This window comes from Heteronotia binoei, chromosome 5 (assembly GCF_032191835.1).
Source record: "Heteronotia binoei isolate CCM8104 ecotype False Entrance Well chromosome 5, APGP_CSIRO_Hbin_v1, whole genome shotgun sequence".
Taxonomy (NCBI): domain Eukaryota; kingdom Metazoa; phylum Chordata; class Lepidosauria; order Squamata; family Gekkonidae; genus Heteronotia; species Heteronotia binoei.
Window position 1 is genome coordinate 13,436,514 of NC_083227.1, and position 25,755 is coordinate 13,462,268.

At 46.7% G+C, this 25,755-nt stretch overlaps 1 protein-coding gene across 1 annotated transcript in view; it reads left to right on the plus strand.

Annotated features, from left to right (window-relative positions):
* Positions 1 to 10,112: 10,112 nt before the first annotated feature.
* LOC132571718 (oocyte zinc finger protein XlCOF6-like) overlaps positions 10,113 to 25,755 on the plus strand; it is a gene marked incomplete at its 3' end in the record, with an annotated part of 54,144 nt that continues 38,501 nt past the window's right edge. The window contains exons 1-5 of the mRNA XM_060238513.1: positions 10,113 to 10,310; positions 11,180 to 11,342; positions 13,232 to 13,359; positions 13,581 to 13,707; positions 17,208 to 18,052. Of these exons, the coding sequence (XP_060094496.1) occupies positions 10,113 to 10,310; positions 11,180 to 11,342; positions 13,232 to 13,359; positions 13,581 to 13,707; positions 17,208 to 18,052 (1,461 nt within the window). The remainder of the gene's footprint in view (positions 10,311 to 11,179; positions 11,343 to 13,231; positions 13,360 to 13,580; positions 13,708 to 17,207; positions 18,053 to 25,755) is intronic.

Consider the following 25,755-nt stretch of genomic DNA (forward strand, 5'->3'; position numbering starts at 1 on the left):
CAGGCTCTCTCAATTGCACAGCTACTGAGCCAAACCTCTCTTCCTTCTATTGGCTGAGGCTTCTCCCCCCCCTCCCACATCCCCTGAGGAAGGAAGGGAAGAGAACTTCCTTTGCTAAGTTCCCTGTATCCCATGGGAGAAACACAAAGAAAGCACCTTTAAAACCAATGAGTGCTAACGTTTTAAGCATGTTTTAAGTTTTAAAAAAATATATACAGTTGGATTTGTCTGTGTTCTTTACAATATTTATATCTCTGCTACCTAATCTTAAATAGGTCCACACATGGCCCGGCCCAACAAGGCCTCATTTATGTCAGATCCGGCCCTCATAACAAATAAATTTGATGCCCCTGCCTTTAGGGTTGCCAAGCCACAGGTGGGGGCAGGGGATCCCCCGGTTTGGAGACCCTCCCCCTGCTTCAGGGTCATCAGAAAGCGGGGGGGAGGGGAGGGAAATGTCTGCTGGGAACTCTGTTATTCCCCAAAGCGATTTATTCCCATAGAAAATAATGGAGAATTGATCCGTGGGTATCTGGGGCTCTGGGGGGGGGCTGTTTTTTGAGGTAGAGGCCTCAAATCTTCAGTATAGCATCTAGTGCCTCTCCCCAAAGTACCCCCCAAGTTTCAAAAAGATTGGACCAGGGGGTCCAATTCTATTAGCCCCCCAAAAAGGTGCCCCTATTCTTCATTATTTCCTATGGAAGGAAGGAATTGAAAAGGTGTGCGGGTCCCTTTAAATGTGAGGGCCAGAACTCCCTTGGCGTTCAATGATGCTTGTCACAGCCTTGATCTTGGCTCCACCCCTAATGTCTCCTGGCTCCACCCCCAAAGCCCCCAGATATTTCTTAAATTGAACTTGGCAACCCTACCTGCCTTAGAGCATTACTCCCAAATCCATTTTCTTTCTTTCTCCCACCCCCATCCTGTCTCTTGCTTGCAACATCTGGTTGCCAACTCCTAGGTGGGAAATAGCCCCCCCTCTCCCCCTCCACGTTTTTTCCCTTGCAACTGTTTTTCTCCTTCCTACGCAAGGATTTCCCTCTGTCTCCTTCCGTCTCTGGGGGTGCATGCAGTTAGCCTATTGCTTGAAGGTCCAGATTCATCCTCCTCTCTCAGAATCTGGGCTCTGTCCCTTCCTCCAAGAAATAGTGTGAAAAACTCCCAGACAGGCACAAACTTTCTGTCCCTATTTGTGGTCCTGCATTTTCTCTCCAGGGGGCTGTAGAAAGTTATTAATTAAGAACATAAAAACATAAGAGAAGCCATGTTGGATCAGGCCAGTGGCCCATCCAGTCCAACACTCTGTGTCACACAGTGGCAAAAAATTTTATATATATGACTCTCTTTGAAAGGGGGATTCTCTGTCTATCACCCTCCCTTCCTTGAGGTTTATGGTCCTCAAAGGAAATGGATGAATAAAGAGATGCTGGGATGCAAAGAGGGAACTGGAAACCAGTTGCTGTCTCTCTTTCCCAGGCTAATGCAACCCAGATCAAAGGTTTTCTGAATTTGTTAATTTTTAAAAAGGTAAAGGTAGTCCCCTGTGCAAGCACCAGTCGTTTCCGACTCTGGGGTGACGTTGCTTTCACAACATTTTCATGGCAGACTTTTTACAGGGTTGGAAACAACTGGTGCTTGCCCAGGGGACCTTGCCATTCCTTGCCATTGCCTTCCCCAGTCATCTAAGCTGGAACCTTTTGCTTACCAAGCAGATGCTCTATCACTGAGCCACCGTCCCTCTCCAATAAGAATGATCACTTTCTCACTCTGAAGACTCAGAAACCCCTGCTGGGCAAAAGCTCAGCTGTGACTCTTGGAAGAGAAAAGGAAAGGTCCCCTGTGCAAGCACCAGTCGTTTCTGACTGGGGGGGGGAGGGGGGTGACGTTGCTTTCACAATGTTTTCACGGCAGACTTTTGACGGGGTGGTTTGCCATTGCCTTCCCCAGTCATCTACACTTCCCCCCCCAGCAAGCTGGGAACTCATTTGACCGACCTTGGAAGGCTGAGTCAACCTGGAGCCGGCTACCTGAAACCAGCTTCCGCCGGGATCGAACTCAGGTCGTGAGCAAAGCTTAGGATTGCAGTACTGCAGCTTTACCACTCTGTGCCACTATTCTGCTATTGGATTTTAACTTTGTACCACTTTGCTTGCTAAACCCCACAAGCATTCTAAACCCCGCTTTGCATTCTAAACCCCACAAGCTATATAAAGCTCTGCTCACTATACCTGATTCCTCATCTGAAGAAGTGTGCATGCATACACGGAAGCTTACGTTCTGAATAAAACAAATAGGAAATTTGCACATTTAAGGCAAAATTTAAAATCCAAGGGAGCTATGGTGGCTCAGTGGTAGAGCATCTGCTTGGTAAGCAGAAGGTCCTAGGTTCAATCCCCGGCATCTCCAACTAAAAAAGGGTCCAGCTTGAAAAACCTCAGCTTGAAACCTTGGAGAGCTGCTGCCAGCCTGAGTAGACAATACTGACTTTGATGGACCGAGGGTCCGATTCAGTAGAAGGCAGCTTCATGTGTTCATATACGTTCATACGAAAGAATAAATTTAATAAATGGATTTTAAATGTGTACCATCTTGCATTCTAAACCGCTGCCTACCAGCTCTATGTAGCTCTGCTCACTGTACCTGATTCTTCGTCTGAAGAAGTGTGCATGCATACATGGAAGCTGACATTCTGAATAAAACAAATAGGAAATTTGCACCTTTAAGACAACATTTAAAATCCAAGGGAGGGACGGTGGCTCAGTGGTAGAGCATCTGCTTGGTAAGCAGAAGGTCCCAGGTTCAATTCCCAGCATCTCCAACTAAAAAACGATCCAGCTCGAAAAACATCAGCTTGAAACCTTGGAGAGCTGCTGCCAGCCTGAGTAGACAATACTGACTTTGATGGACCGAGGGTCTGATTCAGTAGAAGGCGGCTTCATGTGTTCATATACGTTCATACGAAAGAATAAATTTAATAAATAAATGGATTTTAAATGTGTACCATCTTGCATTCTAAACCACCGCCTATCAGCTATATGTAGCTCCGCTCGCTGTACCTGATTCCTGGTCTGAAGAAGTGAATATGCACACAGGGAAGCTGACATTCTGAATAAACGTTTGTTGGTCTTACAAGGTGCACCGGACTCCTACTTTGTCGCTCTTTCTAAGATGGCTGAACAGCAAGGAGCGGACTTACTCCCGAGCAGCCCCACTGAGATACATGGGGCACCGCGGAGTGCAGCCGGGCTGAATCTCCTCCTGGAGGGGACGGGAGATGTTTTCCCTCCTTCCTCTGCAGCACTGAGAGGGTTAAAACCGGCCTAGCTGCTTGCTAGAGAGGCCGAGGTTTTTTTTGGGGGGGGGGGGGGTAGGGGGCTGAGAAGAAGCAGGGGTTTGCTTTTGCAGGGCGACAGAGGACTGGAAGGGCTGCAGGAAAGCAAGGAAAAGCCCGGCAGCCAGACCCCGGGAAGGTTCCCTTAAGAAGTGAGTCACCGGGAGAGATGCTTTGAGATCTTGGAAGGGGAGGGGGGTTGCCAACTCCCGGGCAAAGCGGTGGACATTGAGAGGAGGGAGTGGCTTCTGGAAACAGGTCTGGTTTGGGGATGGGGAGAGACCTCCGGATCTGTTGCTGGTCACTTAAATGTGCAAAAATACCAAATAAAAAGCTGCCCTCTTTTGTTTTTTTTTCCGGTTGGATGTGTAAAAAAGAGAGGCATGGGGGGGGGGATCTCTTGCCTTCACTGGAATGAACATAGAGTTGCCAAGTCCAATTTAAGAAATATCTGGGGACTTTGGGGGTGGATCCAGGAGACATTAGGGGTGGAGCCAAGATCAAGGCTGTGACAAGCATAATTGAACTCCAAAGGGAGTTCTGGCCATCACATTTAAAGGGACAGCACACCTTTTCAATGCTTTCCTTCCATAAGAAATAATGAAGGATAGGGGCACCTTCTTTTGGGGCTCATAGAATTAGACCTCCTGGACCAATCGTTTTGAAACTTGGGGGATATTTTGGGAGCGAGGCACTAGATGCTGTACTGAAAATTTGGCGCCTCTACCTCAAACAACAGCCCCCCCAGAGCCCCAAATATCCGTGGATCAATTCTCCATTATTTTCTATGGGAATAAATCTCCATAGGGATAACAGAGTTCCCAGCAGACATTTCCCTCCCCTCCCCCCGCTTTCTGACGACCCTGAAGCGGGGGAGGGCCTCCAAACCGGGGGATCCCCTGCCACCACCTGGGGATTGGCAACCCTAAATGAACAGCAGCCCAGACTCAGACGTGGGGCCAGAACGGCCAGCTGGTGTCCCAGGCTGGCCCAGAGTGGGAAAGTCGCACAAACGGAATAAACAAGGGCAACACAATATAAGCAGAAGTCTACAAAACAACTGTGTCAGAAATGCAGAACACTTAGAACGAATTTACAAAAATCTATATTATGTTGCAGGGGTGGCCAACGGTAGCTCTCCAGATGTTTTTTTTGCCTACATCTCCCATCAGCCCCAGCCAGCATGGCCAACGGCTGGGGCTGATGGGAGTTGCAGGCAAAAAACATCTGGAGAGCAACCGTTGGCCACCCCTGTTATATTGTGCAAAAGCATCCAACATTCATCCCAAAGATCACATATAGAGAGTGTAAAGTCCCAAACAAAAACGCAGTTCCCAAGGATGACGCCGGAAAATTTCGAAAAGTCTATAAGGAGTACTGCTACTCAGAAGTCGATTGCAAGCAGAGTCCTTCCGCTGATGTCGGCTTCCGAAGAAGAAAATCTTGCCTTCACGCAGTCACCGGCTTAAATCGCGTTCCGCTGCATTTGCAGCTTCTTCACAAAGCCAACTGGCAAAGGTCTTCAGACTGGCTTCTCTCAAACGCCCATATTATACCGGTATATATCAATTGACGGCTTTTGCACAATATAATATAGATTTTTGTAAATTTGTCATAAGTGTTATGTATTTCTGACACAGTTGTCTTTTAGACTTCAGAGTGGGAAAGTGGCAGAACTCTGTAGCCAAGGGGCTGAGAGCCCAGCAGTGCCAGGGGAGACCATGGAAATAGCACCAGTGCCCACCAAGCACAGCAGGAGGTGACTCCTCTCTGATTGGCAGGACGGGGCGGAGCATGCTGATGTGGCCACACCCCCTGGAGGAACACATGGCATAAAGGCATATATCAATGTGAGGATAGTGGCATGAGCAATGTCAACTCACCAGGGAGCGCCGTAGATGAAAGTCTGAGTACCCACCCGCAGCAGTGTTTTGCAAACTGAATGCACAGGGAGAGAACAGTGCTCTCGGTGTTCCCTCTAAGCTAAGTAAGTGTGAGCTAGCTCACAGATTTTTAACCTCCAGCTCGCACATTTTTGTCTTAGCTCAGGAAGGATGACCCCAGAGCAGTAGCTCACAACTTTAATGCCAGTAGCTCACAAAATAGAATTTTTGCTCACAAGACTGTGCAGCGTAGAGGGATTCCAACTGCATCGCCCCTGCCCTGTCACTCCACGGTTTATTTGCTGGAGGCAGCCATGACACAATGCCAAATTCTCCCTCCCGCACTGGGGTTTGGGTGAGAGGAACACGATCTTTTGCCAGGCAAAGAGGTTACAGACCCCTGGACAACACAACAGGGGGAAACACAAGGGCACAGTCCCATGAGGCGTGGGTTCAGACCTTCAGAAGGGCGATGCCGACAAGAATACAAAGCTCACCTTTTGGTGGCGAGGAGGCCCAGACAGGATCCAATGGGATCACTCCTTCATGCTGACTGGATGTCCAGAATGACAATTTAATTTATTTTTTGGATTTATATCCCGCCTATCCCACAAGTGTGCCCAGAGCGGCTCACAACAGTAGTTTCAATACGTAGTACAAGTTAAAATGTACAACGTATAAAATAAAACAGAATAAAAGGCAATTACAAAATGTCTCCGGTACAACAACAAATCACACAATGGCGTATAGGCTGATGACAGCTGAACAACTGAATCACCATCGAGGTGAAATAATGGGGAGCCAATATGTATCTAAGGGACGCCCTCTGGTCAAGAGCTCTGTCTTGCAGGCCCTGAGAAACCTCGATAGGTCCCACAGGGCCTGGATCTCCAGCAAGAGCTCATGTCACCAGGTAGGGGCCAGGACCAAAAAGCCCGTGGTCCTTGTTGAGGCTAGTCGGGCATCCTTAGGACTAGGAACCACAAGAAGATGTTGTGTCCAGACCTCAAGGCCTTGGCTCATATGGGGAGAGGTGGTCCCAGAGATATGCTGGCACCTGGCCGCATAGGGCCTTAAAGGTAAGGACCAGCACCTTGAAATGGATCCGGTACTCATGAAGTAGCCAGTGCAGCTCATGCAGCATTTTGACTGGTTCTTCGCCTGCCCCCATCTTCACGATCTGGGGTCACCAATGTCCAGGTAGGTCCTAGAGATCCCCTGGAATTACACCTCGTCTTCAGATCACAGAGATCTGTCTGGGGGCAGAAAGTGCCTCCTTTGGAGGGTGGCCTCTGTGCCATTATTCTCTGCCCTCCCCAGGCTCCAACCCCAAATTTCTAGGTATTACCCAACCCAAATTTTCAGGTATTTCCCAACATAAGAGCCAGTTTGGTGTAGTGGTTAAGTGTGCGGACTCTTGTCTGGGAGAACCAGGTTTGATTCCCCCACTCCTCCACTTGCAGCTGCTGGCATGGCCTTGGGTCAGCCATAGCTCTGGCAGAGGTTGTCCTTGAAAGGGCAGCTGCTGTGAGAGCTCTCTCAGCCCCACCTACCTCACAGGGTGTCTGTTGTGGGGGAGAGAGATAAAGGAGATTGTGAGCCACTCTGAAATGTGGAGTGGAGGGTGGGATATAAATCCAATATCTTCTTCATAATTCAGAAGGGGTCCTTGCCTGTCTCAGCTCCCATTCATCCCATCAGCCCTTGTGCCTTAATTGGGAGAGGCTTCAGGAAATCAACTGAGCTCCATTCCACACACAAACCACATCCCAGGCACTATCCCATTCTATGCAAGGTTCAGATTTACATTTGTCTGACAGTGGCGGGGCAGTGGTGCGGCTTTGGGCGGGCATCTCTCCTGACCAGCGTTCCCTCTAAGCTGAGTTAGTGTGAGCTAGCTCACAATTTTTTAGCTTCCAGCTCACATATATTTATTTATTGATTGATTTGATTAATATCCCACCCTCCCCACCGAAGCAGTCTTAGGGCGGCTCACAGTACAAAAAACACAACAACAATTTAAAATCGACACAGATTATAAAAATTACACATTCAATAGTTAAGACAATCAGAAATAATTTGGTGCTGATCTCTTTGGTATTATATGTTTTCAGTGGCGACGGTGTTTTTCTTCAGTTTCCCTACAATACAGGCTCCACGTCAGTTGAAAGCTAACTGGAAGAGAGCGGTCTTATAAGGCCTTGAAGAACTGAAGAAGTTTCCGTAAGGCCCTTACTTCCTTTTTGCCTCAGCTCAGGAGTCTCAGCAAACTAATCTATGCAGTAGCTCACACAGTAGAATTTTTGCTCACAAGACTCCACAGCTTAAAGGGAACAGAGTCCTGACACACCTAGAGTCAATCCAGAGCTGTTCAAGGGTTGGACTTTGGGTTGTTCCCAAAGGAGGTTGGACTGTGGGAAATGGTCCTTTTGTCTGGGTGAGCAGTAGTTCACATTAATGCCAGTAGCTCACAAAGTAGAATTTTTGCTCACAAGACTCCACAGCTTAGAGGGAACAGAGTCCTGACATTTCCTTTTTGTCTCAGCTCAGTAGCTCACAACATTAATGCCAGTAGCTCACAAAGTAGAATTTTTGCTCACAAGACTCCACAGTTTAAAGGGAACAGAGTCCTGACACACTTAGAACCAATCCAGAACTGTTCTAGGGCTGGACTTTGGGTTGTTCCCATAGAAGGTTGGACTGTGGGAAATGGTCCTTTTGTCTGGGTGAGTTGGGCCCCCTTCACATGGGTGCTTGGACAGAATTCTTACCTAACATTTCAGGCCTTTTGAAGAGATGCATGGAAGGATATAGGCATCTAGTACCCCTTGTCCTTTTGGGGCTGTGGTTTAACTTAAGAATTAGCCCCCAGGACAGATGGAGCCAAAAGAAATTGGAGGCTAAGCTTGTAACATCTCTGGAAGACTTGTAGCATACTTTCAATTGAACAATGGCATGCCAAAGTCTGGGAACTTCTACTTATGGATAGAATAAATGACTCTATCTCCAGATCTCATGATAGTAATGATTCCAATACTCTTACTGGCAAGTGGTTCCCTATTTTAGATCATGAATGACACTTTAGTTCCTTTAAATCATATATTCCCAAATATTGAGGAAGACTCAGCATGGGTTCTGTAAGGGAAGATCTTGCCTCACTAACCTGTTACAGTTCTTTGAGGGGGTGAACAAACATGTGGACAAAGGAGACCCGATAGATGTTGTCTACCTTGACTTCTAGAAAGCTTTTGATAAAGTTCCTCATCAAAGGCTCCTCGAGAGTCATGGAGTAAAAGGACAGGTCCTCTTGTGGATCAAAAACTGGCTGATTAATCGGAAGCAGAGAGTGAGTATAAATGGGCAGTCTTCACAGTGGAGGACGGTAAGCAGTGGGGTGCCGCAGGGCTCAGTACTGGGTCCCATGTTCTTTAACTTGTTCATTAATGATCTGGAGTTGGGAGTAAGCAGTGAAGTGGCCAAGTTTGCAGATGACACTAAATTGTTCAGGGTGGTGAGAACCAGATACGATTGTGAGGCACTCCAAAGGGATCTGTTGAGGCTGGGTGAGTGGGTGTCAACGTGGCAGATGAGGTTCAATGTGGCCAAGTGCAAAGTAATGCACATTGGGGCCAAGAATCCCAGCTACGAATACAAGTTGATGGGTTGTGAACTAGCAGAGGCTGACCAAGAGAGAGATCTTGGGGTCGTGGTAGATAACTCACTGAAAATGTCAAGACAGTGTGCGATTGCAATAAAAAAGGCCAGCGCCATGCTGGGAATGATTAGGAAGGGAATTGAAAACAAATCAGCCAGTATCATAATGCCCCTGTATAAATCGATGGTGTGGTCTCATTTGGAATACTGTGTACAATTCTCGTCACCGCACCTCAAAAAGGATATTATAGCATTGGAAAAAGTGCAGAAAAGGGCAACTAGAATGATTAAAGGTTTGGAACACTTTCCCTATGAAGAAAGGTTAAAACACTTGGGGCTCTTTAGCTTGGAGAAACGTTGACTGCGGGGTGACATGATAGAGGTTTACAAGATTATGCATGGGATGGAGAAAGTAGAGAAAGAAGTACTTTTCTCCCTTTTTCACAATACAAGAACTCATGGGCATTCAATGAAATTGCTGAGCAGTCAGGTTAAAAGGAAGTCCTTCACCCAAAGGGGGTGGCAGCGGCTACATGCATAGCCAGCTTCAAGAGAGGACATACACACAGACACATATATTGGCCACTGTGTGACACAGAGTGTTGGTCTGGATGGGCCATTGGCCTGATCCAACATGGCTTCTCTTATGTTCTTATGTTATCTACATCATAGTTTGAATCTATTTCAATTTTATTTCAATTATATTGGAAGTGTCTTTTTCATTGTATTCCGTAATGTATTACTGACTATAACTTATACAATTTCTTTTTTTTTATTATAATTTTTGTATTCTCTTTGGATGTGTTGTTCAGTTGTTTATTGTATTTAGTTATCTTTTTTTGATAATGTGCTATTGTATTGTAACATTTTAATACTTATGTCAATAAAGTTTTTTTTAAAAAGCTTGTGACATCTCTAAGAAGCGAAACAGAGACACTTACCTTCCTGAAAAAACCAAGGCAGCATATTTAAAATACCTTTGTATGTAATATAGCAAAATGATATTAAGCCCAGCGTACAAGCCAAAAGAAGCACTTTTGTTCTGCTCCACCAGGGCAATTCTCATGTGTCCCCTGAGTATACATCCCCTGTGATGTTTGGTGCAGGATCTCCATTCTCATTTTTACTTGTGATGTTATACTGTCTGAGTCTCTCCTTCCCCGCAGAGAGAAGGCTCTCTTCACAGCCAAGGGAATAAAGGCCTCTTTTCACAGATGGAGGTGACTCAATGGAAGGGGCAGGAGATGGAAGAGCAGGACCCAGGAGGACTTGGAACTAGCAAGACAACAACCAAAAGCCCCCTTCTCCTCCAGGCTGGGAGTGGTGTTGCATTCTGGAAAAGAGCTGTGCCAGAGACGCTGGCTGAGGACACCATGGACTCAGATGTACCCTGCCAACGCTTCCGGCAGTTTTGCTGCTATGAAGCCGATGGACCCCGAGAAGTTTGCAGCCAGCTCCATGGACTCTGCAGCCAATGGCTGAAGCCAGAGAGGCACACCAAGAAGCAGATCCTGGACCTGGTGATCCTGGAGCAGTTCCTGGCCATCCTGCCCCAGGAAATGCAGTGCTGGGTCAGAGGATGTGGGCCAGAAACCAGTTCCCAGGCGGTGGCCCTGGCCGAAGGCTTCCTGCTGAGTCAGGCAGAGGAGAAGAGGCAGGCAGAACAGGTGAGGGGATTTCCTCCCAATATGTCCAATTCAAGCAACAATATCTGGCCTTATCCATCTAAAACATCCTTGAGAGACAGGGTGTTTGTTGAGGGGGAGGAAGATAAAGGAGATTGTAGGCCACTCTGAGTCTCTGTCCTTGAAAGGGCAGCTGCTGTGAGAGCGCTCTCCAGCCCCACCCGCGTCGCAGATTGTCTGTTGTGGGGGAGGAAGATAAAGGAGATTGTAGGCCGCTCTGAGTTTCTGTCCTTGAAAGGGCAGCTGGAGTTAGAGCCCTCTCCAGCCCCACCCACCTCACAGGGTGTCTGTTGTTGGGGAGGAAGATAAAGGAGATTGTAAGCCGCTCTGAGTCTCTGTCCTGAAAGGGCAGCTGCTGTGAGAGCCCTCTCAGCCCCACCCACCTTGCAGAGTGTCTGTTGTGGGGGAGAAAGATAAAGGATATTGTAGGCTGCTCTGAGTCTCTGTCCTTGAAAGGGCAGCTACTGTGAGTACCCTCTCAGCCCCACCCGCCTCGCAGGGTGTCTGTTGTGGGGGAGGAAGATAAAGGAGATTGTAAGCCGCTCTGACTCCCTGATTCAGAGAGAGGGGCAGAGTATAAATCTGCAGTCTTCTTCTTCTTCTTCTTTCCCTTGCTGCTGTTTCAGATGTGGGGGCCATCCCTGAAGGTAGAAGCGACATTCCCTGAGGCAGAAGGAACTTCCTTGGAGCCAGAGGAGAGAGGGCAGGCCCAGGAGCGTGCCCAAGATCCCCTCTCCTTTGGTAAGGACTCTTTGTGCTTGGATATGATTGGGGCACCCAATGAATTTGGTGAGTAGAGAGTTCAGGTCAGAGGTGGACGTTGAAACCTTCTTCACACAACACAGAGTTAATAGGCAGAACTCAGTGTCCAGAGATGGAACACATTCATGGAAGGCCATTCCTCATATTAATTCAATGTTCGTATCTCACCCTCCTTCCATGAGGCAGACAAATCTTGGCAGAGCTGTTCAACCTGCTGAATAAAGGGAGCCTCTACCTTCAGGGGCAGAATTGCTCTGAAAAGCACTTTCTGGGGGCTAATAAGAATGGGAGAATTTGGCTTCTGTGCCTGCGCTTATAGGGGCATCTGGCAGACCACTGATGGAAACACGATGCTGGAATAGGGATGGCAGACTATGGGTTGGTCCCCTAGAGCAGGGCTGATGGGAGTTGTAGGCAAAAAAACATCTGGAGAGCTACCGTTGGCCACCCCTGCTCTTGAAGCTTAAGGGAGGGGCTTGGGACAGATGTGGTGTCATGTTAATGTTGCATCTGGCTGAAAACCTGGTTGTGAAGCCGTCATGCCAAGAGACACTCTGAAAACTCATTCATATTACTCTGGTCATTTTGTAGAAAAATAGGTGGTGGAGCTCATTCAGGGATTGTGATGCAGCTGCACCTACTATTCAGTGGCCAAGGGAGGTAGGTGGGGAGGAAGAGTGGGAACCTTCAGAAAGGTTCAGGGGCTGTGCTCCTGTGAGCTCTTGCTGCATTCAAGGCCTGTCCTGGAGACTCCAGATGTGCTGAAGTCAAATCTGGGTCGAATGAGACAGTGACGAGTCCTGCAAAGTCATTTCTACCCACCTCTTCCCCTCCCTGCATGCCTGACTCAGGTCTTACAGAAGTCTGAAATACGTTGGCAGCCTTTATAATCTCTGAGGCTCATAAGCACTTAGTGCTTCTCTTCTCTCTCTCCCCGGATTTAGTAAAAAAATTGTTGATTGAGTGTCCACAGGGTTTCACACCCCTGGGAAGGGGGAGCGTGAAGAAGGGAACAAAGAAGCAGATGGAATAGAAAGTTGTAGAAAATGGAAAGTCGTGGTTTTGTAAAAATGTTAGATAAATAAACAGTTAATTTGGATCAATTGTTAAGAGGGCAGGCAATGCAATGATTTTTTTATCTGGTAGATCTGCTCTTAGTATGTTGGTTTGGAGAAACTGTTCATACTGAGACAGATAAACTATTATATTTTATTTTTAGCTTGTTAAGGGTAAGGATATCGGTTTCATATGTTTATTCTAGGATGATATTGTTAAATTGCAAGAGTTGTAACCTTTTAGGTATGTTAATATTGTCACATTAACAAGTCTGTTTGTGCCTTCATGATATTTCATATGTTTACTCTAATGTTGATATTGCTAAATTAACAAGTTAGTCTGTGCTTTCAACATGGTTACTTTTAGCCAGTCAGCTCTGTGTTGAGACTGCTCTGATTTTTTTTATACTTTTATGTGCTGCAGAGGAATTGTTTAGACTGATATTTTAAGTCATAGCTTAGTAAAAAAGCTATAATGAAAGACAAAGATGGTAAAATACATGGGGAGAACTTTATACTTGCGGGTAGAAAGAATTGGGTATTTCATCTGGAGGTAGAACTGTAATAAAAGGAGATTGAGGAAGAATCGCACTGCTACAGCACCAACCCCAAATCAGACTTTTCCCTGCAGCCACTGTGGCCGGACCTGCCTGTCCCGCATTGGTCTTGTCAGCCACTAGCGAGCCTGCAGCAGACGTGGACTACTGCACCCTTCTTAAATCTTCGCTCGCGAAGTCAAGCCGAGAGAGAGAGAACTGTAACTGACATATTTGTATTTTTCTTTGTTTCTGTCTTTCCCATTTTGTATCCGCCCCTTCCCCCTCTATAACGTATCTATGCTCATGCTTCTTTTCTCTGCAGTTAATATCAATGAAAATTATAACATCGGGAAAATGCCATCCTTTGTCTCATTAACAGGCAGTCCAGAGATGCTGTTGGGCCGTCGTCTTTTCAGAGGGATGGAAACGGCTGCTGCGTCTCCAGTCCAGGTAAAGGATTTGAGCAGGGGACAGCCTGAGTCACCCCTCTTTTCTGAGGGGGGCTTTTTCTCCTGCAGTTTCTACAAGGTGTCTGGGCAAGAGAGTCATTGAACTCTACTGCCTTTACCCATGCCAAGACATACATTCTGTACTCTCCCATACTACTAACTTCCAGTGTGCAATGCCTGCCCGGCATTATCTCTGCTGAGGGAATCTGATTTTTCTTTCAGTGCCCCCTTTCCTTTGAGGAGGTGGCTGTGAATTTCACTGTAGCAGAGTGGGCCCTGCTGGATCCAGACCAAAGAGTTCTCTACTGGAAAGTCATGCTGGAGAACTATTGGAGCGTGGCGTCTCTAGGTAAGGATCTTTCATAGGTACCAAAGGTGCAAATTGCTGCCATTGTGATAAGACACGTATCCAAATATTGAAAAGCAATACACCATTTTGCCTCCTGACCCATTACTTGCCTAAAGGCAATTGAGGCCAGTGTTGTGGCCATCACCCAAGCCAGAGAAAGTGTCCTGGCTTGAGACAATGGGGGGATGAGACGCCCTCAGAAAGACTCTGGAAAGGGCCAGATCTTAATTTCTCTGTTGCTAACCTTTAAAACACACCCTTCCCCCTGGATGGGATTATGAAGATCCGGTCTGGCTGTGATCTGGAAATGATTCATTCCCCCTAATACTGCGTGGGATTTTGGGACTTTATCTGTATTTTTCTGTCATTCCAGGACAATTTTTACTCTTGCCTGGATTTCTTTCTTTCTTTCTTTCTTTCTTTCTTTCTTTCTTTCTTTCTTTCTTTCTTTCTTTCTTTCTTTCTTTCTTTCTTTCTTTCTTTCTTTCTTTCTTTCTTTCTTTCTTTCTTTCTTTCTTTCTTTCTTTCTTTCTTTCTTTCTTGCCATTGCCTTCCCCAGTCATCTACACTATCCCCCCAGCAAGCTGGGGACTCATTTTACCGACCTCGGAAGGATGGAAGGCTGAGTCAACCTCGAGCTGGCTATCTGAAAACCCAGCTTCCGCTGCTGATTAAACTCAGGTCATAGGCAGAGCTTAGGACTGCAGTACTGCAGCTTTAACACTCTGTGCCACGGGGCTCTTATAGATTGGTAGAAGCTGGCCTCATTTTGGGCAGGAGCTCAGAGCAGCGGCGCTCTGGAACCTCTAAATTTTATTGTGCTCTTTCTTTCTTACTCCCCCCGCCAATACTTGCTTCTGGGCTCCATTGTTCAAACCCCCTGTGAGAATTTTGCTGAACTCTTAAGATTTGACAAACTTTCTAATATAAGAACATAAGAGAAGCCATGTTGGATCAGGCCCATCCAGTCCAACACTCTGTGTCACATAAGAGAAGCCATGTTGGATCAGGTCAATGGCCCATCCAGCCCAACACTCTGTGTCACATAAGAACATAAGAGAAGCCCTGTTGGATCAGGCCAACGGCCCATCTAGTCCAACACTCTGTGTCACATAAGAACATAAGAGAAGCCCTGTTGGATCAGGCCAGTGGCCCATCCAGCCCAACACTCTGTGTCACATAAGAACATAAGAGAAGCCATGTTAGATCAGGTCAATGGCCCATCCAGCCCAACACTCTGTGGCCCTAAGAACATAAAAGAAGCCCTGTTGGATCAGGCCAGTGGCCCATCCAGTCCAACACTCTGTGTCACATAAGAACATAAGAGAAGCCATGTTGGATCAAGCCAGTGGCCCATCCAGTCCAACACTGTGAGTCACATAAGAACATAAGAGAAGCCATGTTGGATCAGGCCAGTGGCCCATCCGGTCCAACACTCTGAGTCACATAAGAACATAAGAGAAGCCATGTTGGATCAGGCCAATGGCCCATCCAGTCCAACACTCTGTGTCACATAAGAACATAAGAGCAGCGATGTTGGATCAGGTCAATGGCTCCTCCAGTCCAACTTTCTGTGTCACATAAGAACATAAGAGAAGCCATGTTGGATCAGGCCAGTGGCCCATCAAGTCCAACACTGTGTCACACAGTGGCCAAAATACACACACACACACACACACACACACACTGTGGCTAATAGCCACTGATGGACCTCTGCTCCATATTTTTATCCAATCCCCTCTTGAAGCTGGCTATGCTTGTAGCTGCCACCACCTCCTGTGGCAGTGAATTCCGCATGTTAATCACCCTTCGGGTGAAGAAGTACTTCCTTTTATCCATTTTATTCCTTTTATCCATTTTCCTCTACAAAAAATGGAAAAATAACCATAACATATAAAATAGATAGATCCAAGCGGGCAGCCATGTTGAAGCAGTTGAACAAAGCAGGAGTCAAGTTTCACCTCTAAGACCAACCAATTTTTATTTAGAACGTAAGCTTTCGTGTGCTCTTAAGCACACTTCATCAGATGGAAATCTTCATCAGGCCACTGTGGCCACGTAAGAGAAAGCAATTTAAAAAGTGTGACGGGAGTTAACGTTTATTCTGACAATTGTAATTCAAGAACCATTTTAAGGCAGATGCTGAGCTTTTGGCTGAGCTGATATAATTTAATACATCTTTCGGTGATGTCAGGGGTATGTGGCATATGCAGATTTTATGTAGAGAGCCAGTTTGGTGTAGTGGTTAAGTGTGCGGGAGAACCGGGTTTGATTCCCCACTCCTCCACTTGCAGCTGCTGGAATGGCCTTGGGTCAGCCACAGCTCTCGTAGGAGTTGTCCTTGAAAGGGCAGCTGCTGTAAGAGCTCTCTCAGCCCCACCCACCTCACAGGGTGTCTGTTGTGGGGGAAGAAGATATAGGAAATTGTAAGCCGCTCTGAGTTTCTGATTCAGAGAGAAAGGTGGGATATAAATCTGCAGTCTTCTTCTGAGTTATGCAAATATGACATGCTCTGGCACCCCTTTTTCTACTAAATGAGCCCCAGGAAGAAGCATAAAGCCTCTTGGGCAAAAGAGGAGGGAGGCCTTCTGGGGCCTGAAATCTGGAGGTTCAGATGCTCCTGGGTAAGAACTCAGCTCTGGCTCTTGAAAGACCGTGGTATTCCTAAATCCTGGCACTTCTGGGAAAAGGTGGAGAGTTAGTTCAAATCAGCTAAACTGGATGAGGCCAAAGGGCCATCAGTGCTTTCCTACTGCAGCCTGTGGACTTTATCTTTCTTCTTGGGTGGAGATACGGGCCCTACCGGATTTGTTACCTTTCCATAGGGCCTGTAAGACAGAGCTGTTCTGCCAGGCGTTTAGTTGAGGCAAGTGGGCGTCCTTTACTTTATTGCCTATACCATCGGCTATCCTCCCCCACAATGATCCATCATCTGAACTACTATATCTGGGCCACTGAATGATTATACCTCAATTTGCACTGTGTGCCCGCCTGTCTTTTGTTATATAATGCTGTTGTTTTAATTGTATTTATCAGTTTTATTGTATGTGACCAGTTTTACTTGAATGTGATCCAACCCTGAGCCCATCTGGGAAAGGGTGGAATATAAATTGATCAAATAAATAAACAGGTGGCTAATGTTGCCTCTCTATTTATAACAGGGGAGGACAATCAGACAAATGAAGAGGGTGAGGAACTTCATCCACAATTACCAGATAAATTTAATAATGAAGACTTGAAAGGAAACGCCAGAAATCAAACTAAGGGAAAGAAAGGCAGCCATTTGGCTGATAAGAAAGATGGAAGACAGCATATTTCTCCAAAGCACGATATAATGAAGAGAAGTGAACCTATTCAGTGTGGAAAGCAGTTCAAACATAGATCACAGCTTCTTGTGAACCGAAGAAAACCAAAAGGAGAGAAATCTTTTGAATGCTCAGAGTGTGGGAAAAGATTCAGTCACAGTAGCACGCTTCAAGGCCATAAGAAAATCCACACAGGAGAGAAACCTTTTGAATGCTCAGAGTGTGGAAAGAGATTCAGTCAGAATTTCAATTTTCAAGTGCATAAAAGAACCCACACAAGGGAGAAACCTTTTGAATGCTTTGAATGTGGGAAAAGATTCAGTCATAGTCACGGTTTTCAATATCATAAACGAACCCACTCAGGGGAGAAACCTTTTGAATGCTCAGAGTGTGGAAAGAGATTTAGTCGGAGTTGCCATCTTCAAGACCATAAAAGAACCCATACGGGGGAGAAACCATTTCAATGCTCAGAGTGTGAGAAGAGATTCAGTGACAGGAGCGGTCTTAAACAGCACCAAAGAACCCACACAGGAGAGAAACCTTTTCAATGTTTAGAGTGTGGAAAGAGATTCAGTCAGAAAAGTCATCTTAACGAACATAAAAAAACCCACACAAAAGAGAAACTATTTGAATGCTCAGAGTGTGGAAAGAGATTCATTATGAATTGCTATCTTCAGCTGCATTACAGGATCCACACAGGGGAGAAACCATTTGAATGCTCAGAGTGTGAGAAGAGATTCAGTACACATAGCAATCTGCAAGTGCATAAAAGAACCCACACAGGGGAGAAACCTTTTGAATGCTCAGAGTGCGGAAAGAAATTCTCTTACAGCGGCAGTCTTCAAATGCATAAAAGAACCCACACAGGGGAGAAACCATTTGAATGTTCAGACTGTGAGAAGAGATTCAGTACACATAGCAATCTGCAGGTGCATAAAAGAACCCACACAGGGGACAAACCTTTTGAATGCTCAGAGTGTGGAAAGAAATTCCCTTATAGTAGCAGTTTTCAGCTGCATAAAAGAACCCACACAGGGCAGGCATGTAGCTACAATGGGGCCTGTGGGCAACTGCCTCCTGACGTTTGAGCGAGCCCCCTGACTTTGGGCCCCCAACCAGTCCCCAGGGCCTCTGCCATGTCCTCCTCCATCCCCTGATTAAAATCTGTCCCAGAAAAGCAGCAGAAATAGCTGCCAACCTCCCCACGCTATTTAAAGGGCCCGCCGATGAGCTGGTTGGCTGAGCCAGGGATTGCCAATTCCCAGGTGGGAGCAGGGGATCCCCCCACTTCTGGGTCATCAAAAAGCAGGGTGAGGGAAGGGAGAGAAATGTCTGCTGGGCACTTAATTATTCACTATGGAGAGTTATTCCCATAGGTTATAATGGAGAATTGATCCATGGGTATCTGGGCTCGGGGGGAGGGCTGTTATTTGAGGTAGAGGCACCAAATTTGCAGCCTAGCATCCGATGCCTCTCCTCAAAGCACCCTCCAAGTTTCAAAAGGATTGGACCAGGGGCTCCAATTCTATGAGCCCCAAAAGAAGGTCCCCCTATCCATCATTATTTCCAATTTAAAAGGTGTGCAGTTTACATGCGAAGACCAGAACTCCCTTTGGAGTTCAGTGATGCTTGTCACATGCTAGCTCCCAGCTCCGTCCCCAGTGTCTCCTGGCTCCACCCCCATACTCTCCAGATATTTCTTGAATTGGACCTGGCAACCCTAACGGGGCCTTTAAATTTGCACATGGAGGGCCAGGGCAGAAGAACCTCACAGGCCTCAATTGCCCACTGATCCCCAACCCCCCCCCCAAGGCTTGAGCTTTTCCCAGCACCAGCCTGCTGGTTTGGGTGGGGGGAAACCTCTCAACTGAGCCCTTCGCCCCCTGATGTCCGCTTGTTGTTTTTGTTCCCTGGGCAAGACCCCACACCGCCAGCCCCGTTTGAGGGCTAGAATGCTCCCTCGTCCCGGGCTTCTTCCTGCCTAAGCCTCAGTGACAGGACATCAGAGCGTTTGCCTGTAAGAAAGGAAGCCAGGAGACATTTTGTCCTTCATAAACTTATGCACTGAAATTATATCTTCATTCATGGCATGAAATAAAATTATAATCTCGCGCTTGAGGAAATGTATGCAAAAGGAAGTGGAATACTGACTGTCCTGTCTTGGGTTGCCAAGTCCAGTTCAAGAAATATCTGGAGACTTTTGGGGTGGAGCCAGGAGACCTTGGGGGTGGAGCCAGTAGCAAGGTCATGATAAGTATAATTGAACTCCAAAGGGAGTTCTGGCCATCACATTTAAAGGGACCACACGCCTTTTAAATGCCTTCCTCCGTTGGAAATAATGATGGATAGGGACGCCTTCCTTTGGGGCTCATAGAATTGGACCCCCTGGTCCAATCTTTTTGAAAATTGGAAGGTGTTTTGAGGAGAGACATTGGGTGCAATGCTGCAAATTTGGTGCCTCTACCTCAAAAAAACACCCCCCAAGCCCTCATGGATCAATTATCCATTATACCCTATGGAAATCGGTCTCCAGCAGACATCTCCCCCCCACACCGGTTTGATGACCCTGAAGTGGGGGGATGGCCTCCAAACTGGGGGATCCCCTGCCCTCACCTGGGGATTGGCAACCCTAGTCCTGTGGCATGCATATTTTTTCATGGGATTTTATGACATTGGAATATGACTGCATATATTGACTCTACTTGAATCTACGTGAACTGAATATTTTATAATTCAGTGGCTATATATTGAGGACTGTAGTTTTTGCCAGTCTTTGTAATAAATGCATGTTTATTATTATAGTAATTTGGGTCGTAGGAAGGAACCCTTTGGGTTTATGTTGTTAGTCTCTTAGAGCAGGGGTGGCTAACGGTAGCTCTCCAGATGTTTTTGCCTACAACTCCCATCAGCCCCAGCCAGCATGGCCAATGGCTGGGGCTGATGGGAGTTGTAGGCAAAAAACACCTGGAGAGCTACCGTAGGCCACCCCTGTTATAGAGTGACCTCTCTCATTGTACTTTCCACCTGGAAGGTTGGCAAAACTTGTAGAGGTCTTGCGGGATGAGATCAACTGATTATTCAGTGTGGTGTCCATCGTCAGGTTCTTAACCTTTAATCGCCTGCCCCTCTACCAGCTATGAAACATAGCCTTGAAAAACACCAGCTCCTCGCGGTTGAAAGCAGAATATTAGCATGTTCCAATAGCATTCCAGACTGTACTTGTGGATCGTTCCTAAGGTTTTGAGCTATTCATTTTCACACTTTAGCAAATGTAGCGGGTGTACAAAGAGGTTTCATCTCAAGAACTTTACATTTCACTTTCCCTTTCCTGTTTAATTCCCACAAAATCTATTAGAAATCCTCCAGCCGAGGGAGGCGAGATGGAAGGCTACCAGAGAACGAGCCTTCTCTATTGCGGCCCCCCATTGGTGGAACCAACTCCCTGATGATGTTAGAGCCTTGCAGGACCTAGCCCAATTCCACAAGGCTTGTAAAAACAACACTTTTTCGAATGGCCTTCAACTAAAGTATAAAGCTGTTTAACATCATGGTATGGAACTTAGCACCAAAATTGTTTACAAACTGTTCAGTATTTAAAGTGCAATTGTGAATTTTAATTGATCTTACTGTAATTGCTTTTAGTGTTTTATGGTTTTATTGTGGATATTTGATGTTGTTAGCCGCCCTGAGCCTGCTTCGGTGGGGAGGGCGGGATATAAATGCGAAAATAAATGAAATAAATAAATAAAACAAGATTACAGTTCATTTAAATAAACCAACAAACACCAGAACATGTACGTGTCAAATGAGCAATAAATGTTTCCTAACATAGCAGTCTGATGAAGTGTGCTTCTAGCACACGAAAGCTTACATTCTGAATAAAACTTTGTTGCTCTTAAAGGTGCCCCTTGACTCCTACTTTGTTCTACTGTTTCAGACCAACATAGCAGTGGTTAGAAGGCATGGATTTTTTTTCTATCTTTCCAGTGCACTTGGGTATTTGTGTCCATGGATATGCAAAGGGTTGGTGATATTCTGAATTAATATAAAGCTGCCCTGAGCCACTTGGTGGGAAGGGTGGGGTGTAAATCGTAAAATAAAATAAATAAATAAATAAATAAATAAAGGGAAAGGAAAACCAGAGAGGGATTAAAATTTGGGATTTACTGCCAGACGTCGTGCGGGGATGCTCTAGGACTCGTGCTAAAAACTCTATGGTGCCATAGAGCTTTGCCACAATTCCTAGAGCATATCCAGTGTGACGCTCTAGGACTCATGCTAAGCTGCAGAATCTTGTGAGAGGGCTTAAAATTTGGAATTCACTGCTGGAGGATGCAGGAATAAACTGCTTTAAAATAGGCTTAGACAGATTTCATGGTGGAGAGGTCTGCCAATGGCTACCAGCCATAATGACTGAGGGGAACATCTACATACGGAGGCAGTAATCCTCTGTATCCCAACTCCAGGAGGCAACCTCTGGGGAAGGTCTTGGCTCCTATCCACTGTTTCTTGGCCTTCCATAGGAACTGGTTGGATAGTGTGCGAAACCAGATGCTGAGTGAGATGGACCACTGGTCTGATCCAGGAGGGCTTTCCTGATATTCTTATGAAGGCCTCGGCCTCTGTGTCCTGTAGCTGGCCCTCCAGAGAAACTGGTTGGCCCCTTTGTGAGACAGGATATGCAAAGGGTGGGTGATATTCCGAATTAATATAAAGGAAAAGGAAAACCAGAGAGGGATTAAAATTTGGAATTTATTGCCAGACGTCGTGCGGGGATGCTCTAGGACTCGTGCTAAAAACTCTATGGTACCATAGAGCTTTACCACAATTCCTTAATACAGCAGTACTAAGAGCCAATTTGCAGGAGGGGAGGGGATTTGTGAGGCACCCAAAAGCTTGTTGAAGAAATCAGTAGAGTGAGTTTGTTTGTTATGTCGGTGGAGATGTGCAGAGTTTATGCATGTGTGATGTATATTTTTTCCTATTGTATTCCATATCTAAGAGTACATTTTAAGGGGTGTCCTTTATGTGAAAATGCCCCCTGGCCCAGAGTGGTAAAGCTGCATTACTGCAGTGAGACTTGGTTGGACAAACCCCTCCTTCATAATATCTCCTAAGAGGGGAATTCTAATTTTCCTTTGAGGAAACAGAGCAGTTTGGCGTTGTGGTTAAATGTGCGGACTCTTTTAGAGGTTTACAAGATAATGCATGGGATGGAGAAAGCAGAGAAAGAAGTACTTTTCTCCCTTTCTCACAATACAAGAACTTGTGGGCATTCGATGAAATTGCTGAGCAGACTGGTTAAAATGGATAAAAGGAAGTACTTCTTCACCCAAAGGGTGATTAACATGTGGAATTCACTGCCACAGGAGGTGATGGCGGCCACAAGCATAGCCACCTTCAAGAGGGGTTTAGATAAAAATATGGAGCAGAGGTCCATCAGTGGCTATTAGCCACAAAGGTCCATCAGTGGCTATTTTGCCACTGTGTGACACAGAGTGTTGGACTGGATGGGCAATTGGCCTGATGTAACATGGCTTCTCTTATGTTCTTATGTTCTTTTATGGAAGAACTGGGTTCGATTCAACCACGCCTCCACATGCACCTGCTGATGTGGCTTTGAGTCAGAATGCAAACTTCCGTGTGCTAGAAGCACACTTCATCAGACAACAGGACGGAACGTCTGACGAAGCGTGCTTCTAGCGCAGGGAAGCTTACATTCTGAATAAAACTTCCTTGGTTTTAAAGGTGCCACTCGACTCCTATTGCTTCAGACTAACACGGCTGCCCACTTATGATCCTATGAAGCTGCCTTCTACTGAATCAGACCCTGGGTCCATCAAAGTTAGTATTGTCTTCTCAGACTGGCAGCGGCTCTCCAAGGTCTCAAGCTGAGGATTTTCACACTTATTTGCCTGGACCCTTTTTTGGAGATGCCAGGGATTGAACCTGGGACCTTCTGCTTCCCAAGCAGATGCTCTACCACTAAGCCACCGTCCCTCCCCTAAAGTCAGTATTGTCTACTCAGACTGGCAGCGGCTCTCCAGGGTCTCCAGCTGAGGATATTCACACCTATTTGCCTGGACCCTTTTTTGGAGATGCCAGGGATTGAACCTGGGACCTTCTGCTTCCCAAGCAGATGCTCTACCACTAAGCCACCTTCCCTCCCCTAAAGTCAGTATTGTCTACTTAGACTGGCAGCGGCTCTCCAGGGTCTCCAGCTGAGGTTTTTCACACCTATTTGCCTGGACCCTTTTTTGGAGATGCCAGGGATTGAACCTGGGACCTTCTGCTTCCCAAGCAGATGCTCTACCACTAAGCCACGGTCCCTCCCCCAAAGTCAGTATTGTCTACTCAGACTGGCAGCGGCTCTCCAGGGTCTCCAGCTGAGGATATTCACACCTATTTGCCTGGACCCTTTTTTGGAGATGCCAGGGATTGACTGGGACCTTCTGCTTACCAAGCAGATGCTCTACCACTGAGCCAACGTCCCTCCCTTGAATTTGTCTCCGAGGCCGCAAGGCAAGCGGACGGTCTATTGCCGGGAACAGAGCAAGCTCTTAAGGGGAGTCCAGATTCGTCTTCCTTTCTCGGAATCCGGCTGAAGAACACGGGATCCTCTGGGAATGCCAACCCAAGCAGGAGAGTTACTACCCAAACCAGCCCCACCGGGCTGCATAGGGGGCCGCGGCAGGACCGGATCTAAGTGTTTTTTGGAGAAGGGGGGGGGGGCAAAATTAAAAAATGGCACCCCCTTATGGGCCATTCTATTTTATGATTCCAAAAATACAATGGACTCCATACCCAATTTGGCACCCCCCCCTCCGTCAGCGCTGGGGGCAAGCACCCCCCTCTGCCTCCCCCCCCCCACCCCCTTATGGGCCATTCTATCTTATGATCCCATAGAATACAATGGACTCCATACCCAATTTGACGCCCCCCTCAGTCGGGCGCCTGGGGCACAGTGGCTCTCCAGATGTTTTTTTGCGTACAACTCCCATCAGCTCCAGCCATTGCCCATGCTGGCTGGGGCTGATAGGAGTTGTAGGCAAAAAAACATCTGGAGAGCCACTGTTCCCTACCCCTGGGGCAAGCAACTCCCTCTGCCCCGCCCCTTAGATCCAGCACTGGGCCGCGGAGAAGTCCAGCACTGCAAGGGTTAAAACCGCCTAGCTGCTTGCTAGAGAGGCCGAGGGGGGGGGGGTTGGGAGTGGGGGAGAAGGGGTTTGCTTTTGCAGGGCGGCAGAGGACTGGAAGGTTTGCAGAAAAGCAAGGGCAAGGAAAAGCCAGGCAGCCGGATCCCCGGGAAGGTTCCCTTAAGAAGTGAGTCCCCCTGGAGGACTTTGAGATTTCAGGCGGAGGGGGCGGGGAGGCTGGGATCTTTCTCGCCCAAGGTTGCCAACTCCCGGTATATTGCTGAACATTGAAGGGAGGGAGTGGATTCTGGGAAAGGAAGGGTCTGGTTTGGGGACGGGGTGAGACCTCCGCATCTGATTTCTGCTGCTGATCTTTTCAACGTGCCAAAAGATCAAAACAAAAAACTGCCCCTTTTCCCCGGTTGGTTGAATTTAAAAAAAGGGCACAGGGGAAGGGGGTCCCCTGCCTCCACTGGAATTAACAGCAGCCCCTTCCAGCGTCCCCTCTAAGCTGCAGAGTCTTGTGAGCAAAGATTCTATTTTGTGAGCGACTGGCATTATTAAAGCGGTGAGCTCCTGCGTTAAATTGTTGTGCTCTGGGGTCATTCTTCCTGAGCCAAGTGTGTGAGCTGGAGGCCGCCTTTTTGGCCCAGGTTTATTAGCAATGGAATATTAGCAGGCATTCTCGCGTTCTGACATGTTACTGCATTATGGTTTCCCACTGCTAATTCAACCCAGATCGAAGGTTTTCTGAATTTGTTCATTTTACTATTCTGCTATTGGTTTTTAACTTTGTACCACTTGGCATTCCAAACCCCACCAGCTATATGTGGCTCTGCTTACCATACCTCATTCCTTGTCTGAAGAAGTGGGCATGCACACGAAAGCTTACCTTCTGAATAAAACTAAGTTGGTCTTAAAGGTGTCATCGACTCCTGTTTTAAGAACATAAGAGAAGCCATGTTAGATCAGGCCAATGGCCCATCCAGTCCAACATTCTGTGTCACACAGCGACCAAATATATATATATATATATACACACACACACACACACACACACACACACACTGTGGCTAATAGCCACTGATGGACCTCTGCTCCATATTTTTATCTAACCTCCTCTTGAAGGTGGCTATTCTTGTGGCCGCCACCACCTCCTGTGGCAGTGAATTCCACATGTTAATCACCCTTTGGGTGAAGAAGTACTTCCTTTTATCTGTTTTAACCTTTCTGCTCAGCAATTTCATCGAATGCCCACGAGTTCTTGTATTGTGAGAAAGGGAGAAAAGTATTTCTTTCTCTACTTTCTCCATCCCATGCATTATCTTGTAAACCTCTATCATGTCACCCCGCAGTCGACGTTTCTCCAAGCTAAGAGCCCTAAGCGTTTCAACCTTTCTTCGTAGGGAAAGTGTTCCAGCCCTTTAATCATTCTAGTTGCCCTTTTCTGGACCTTCTCCAATGCTATAATATCCTTTTTGAGGTGCGGTGTTTTGTTCTACTACTTCAGACCAACACAGCTGTCTATTAGGTATTAAAGTTGTGAGCTACTGCATTAAATGATTGTGTTCTGGGGTCATCCTTCCAGACCTAAGTGTGTGAGCTGG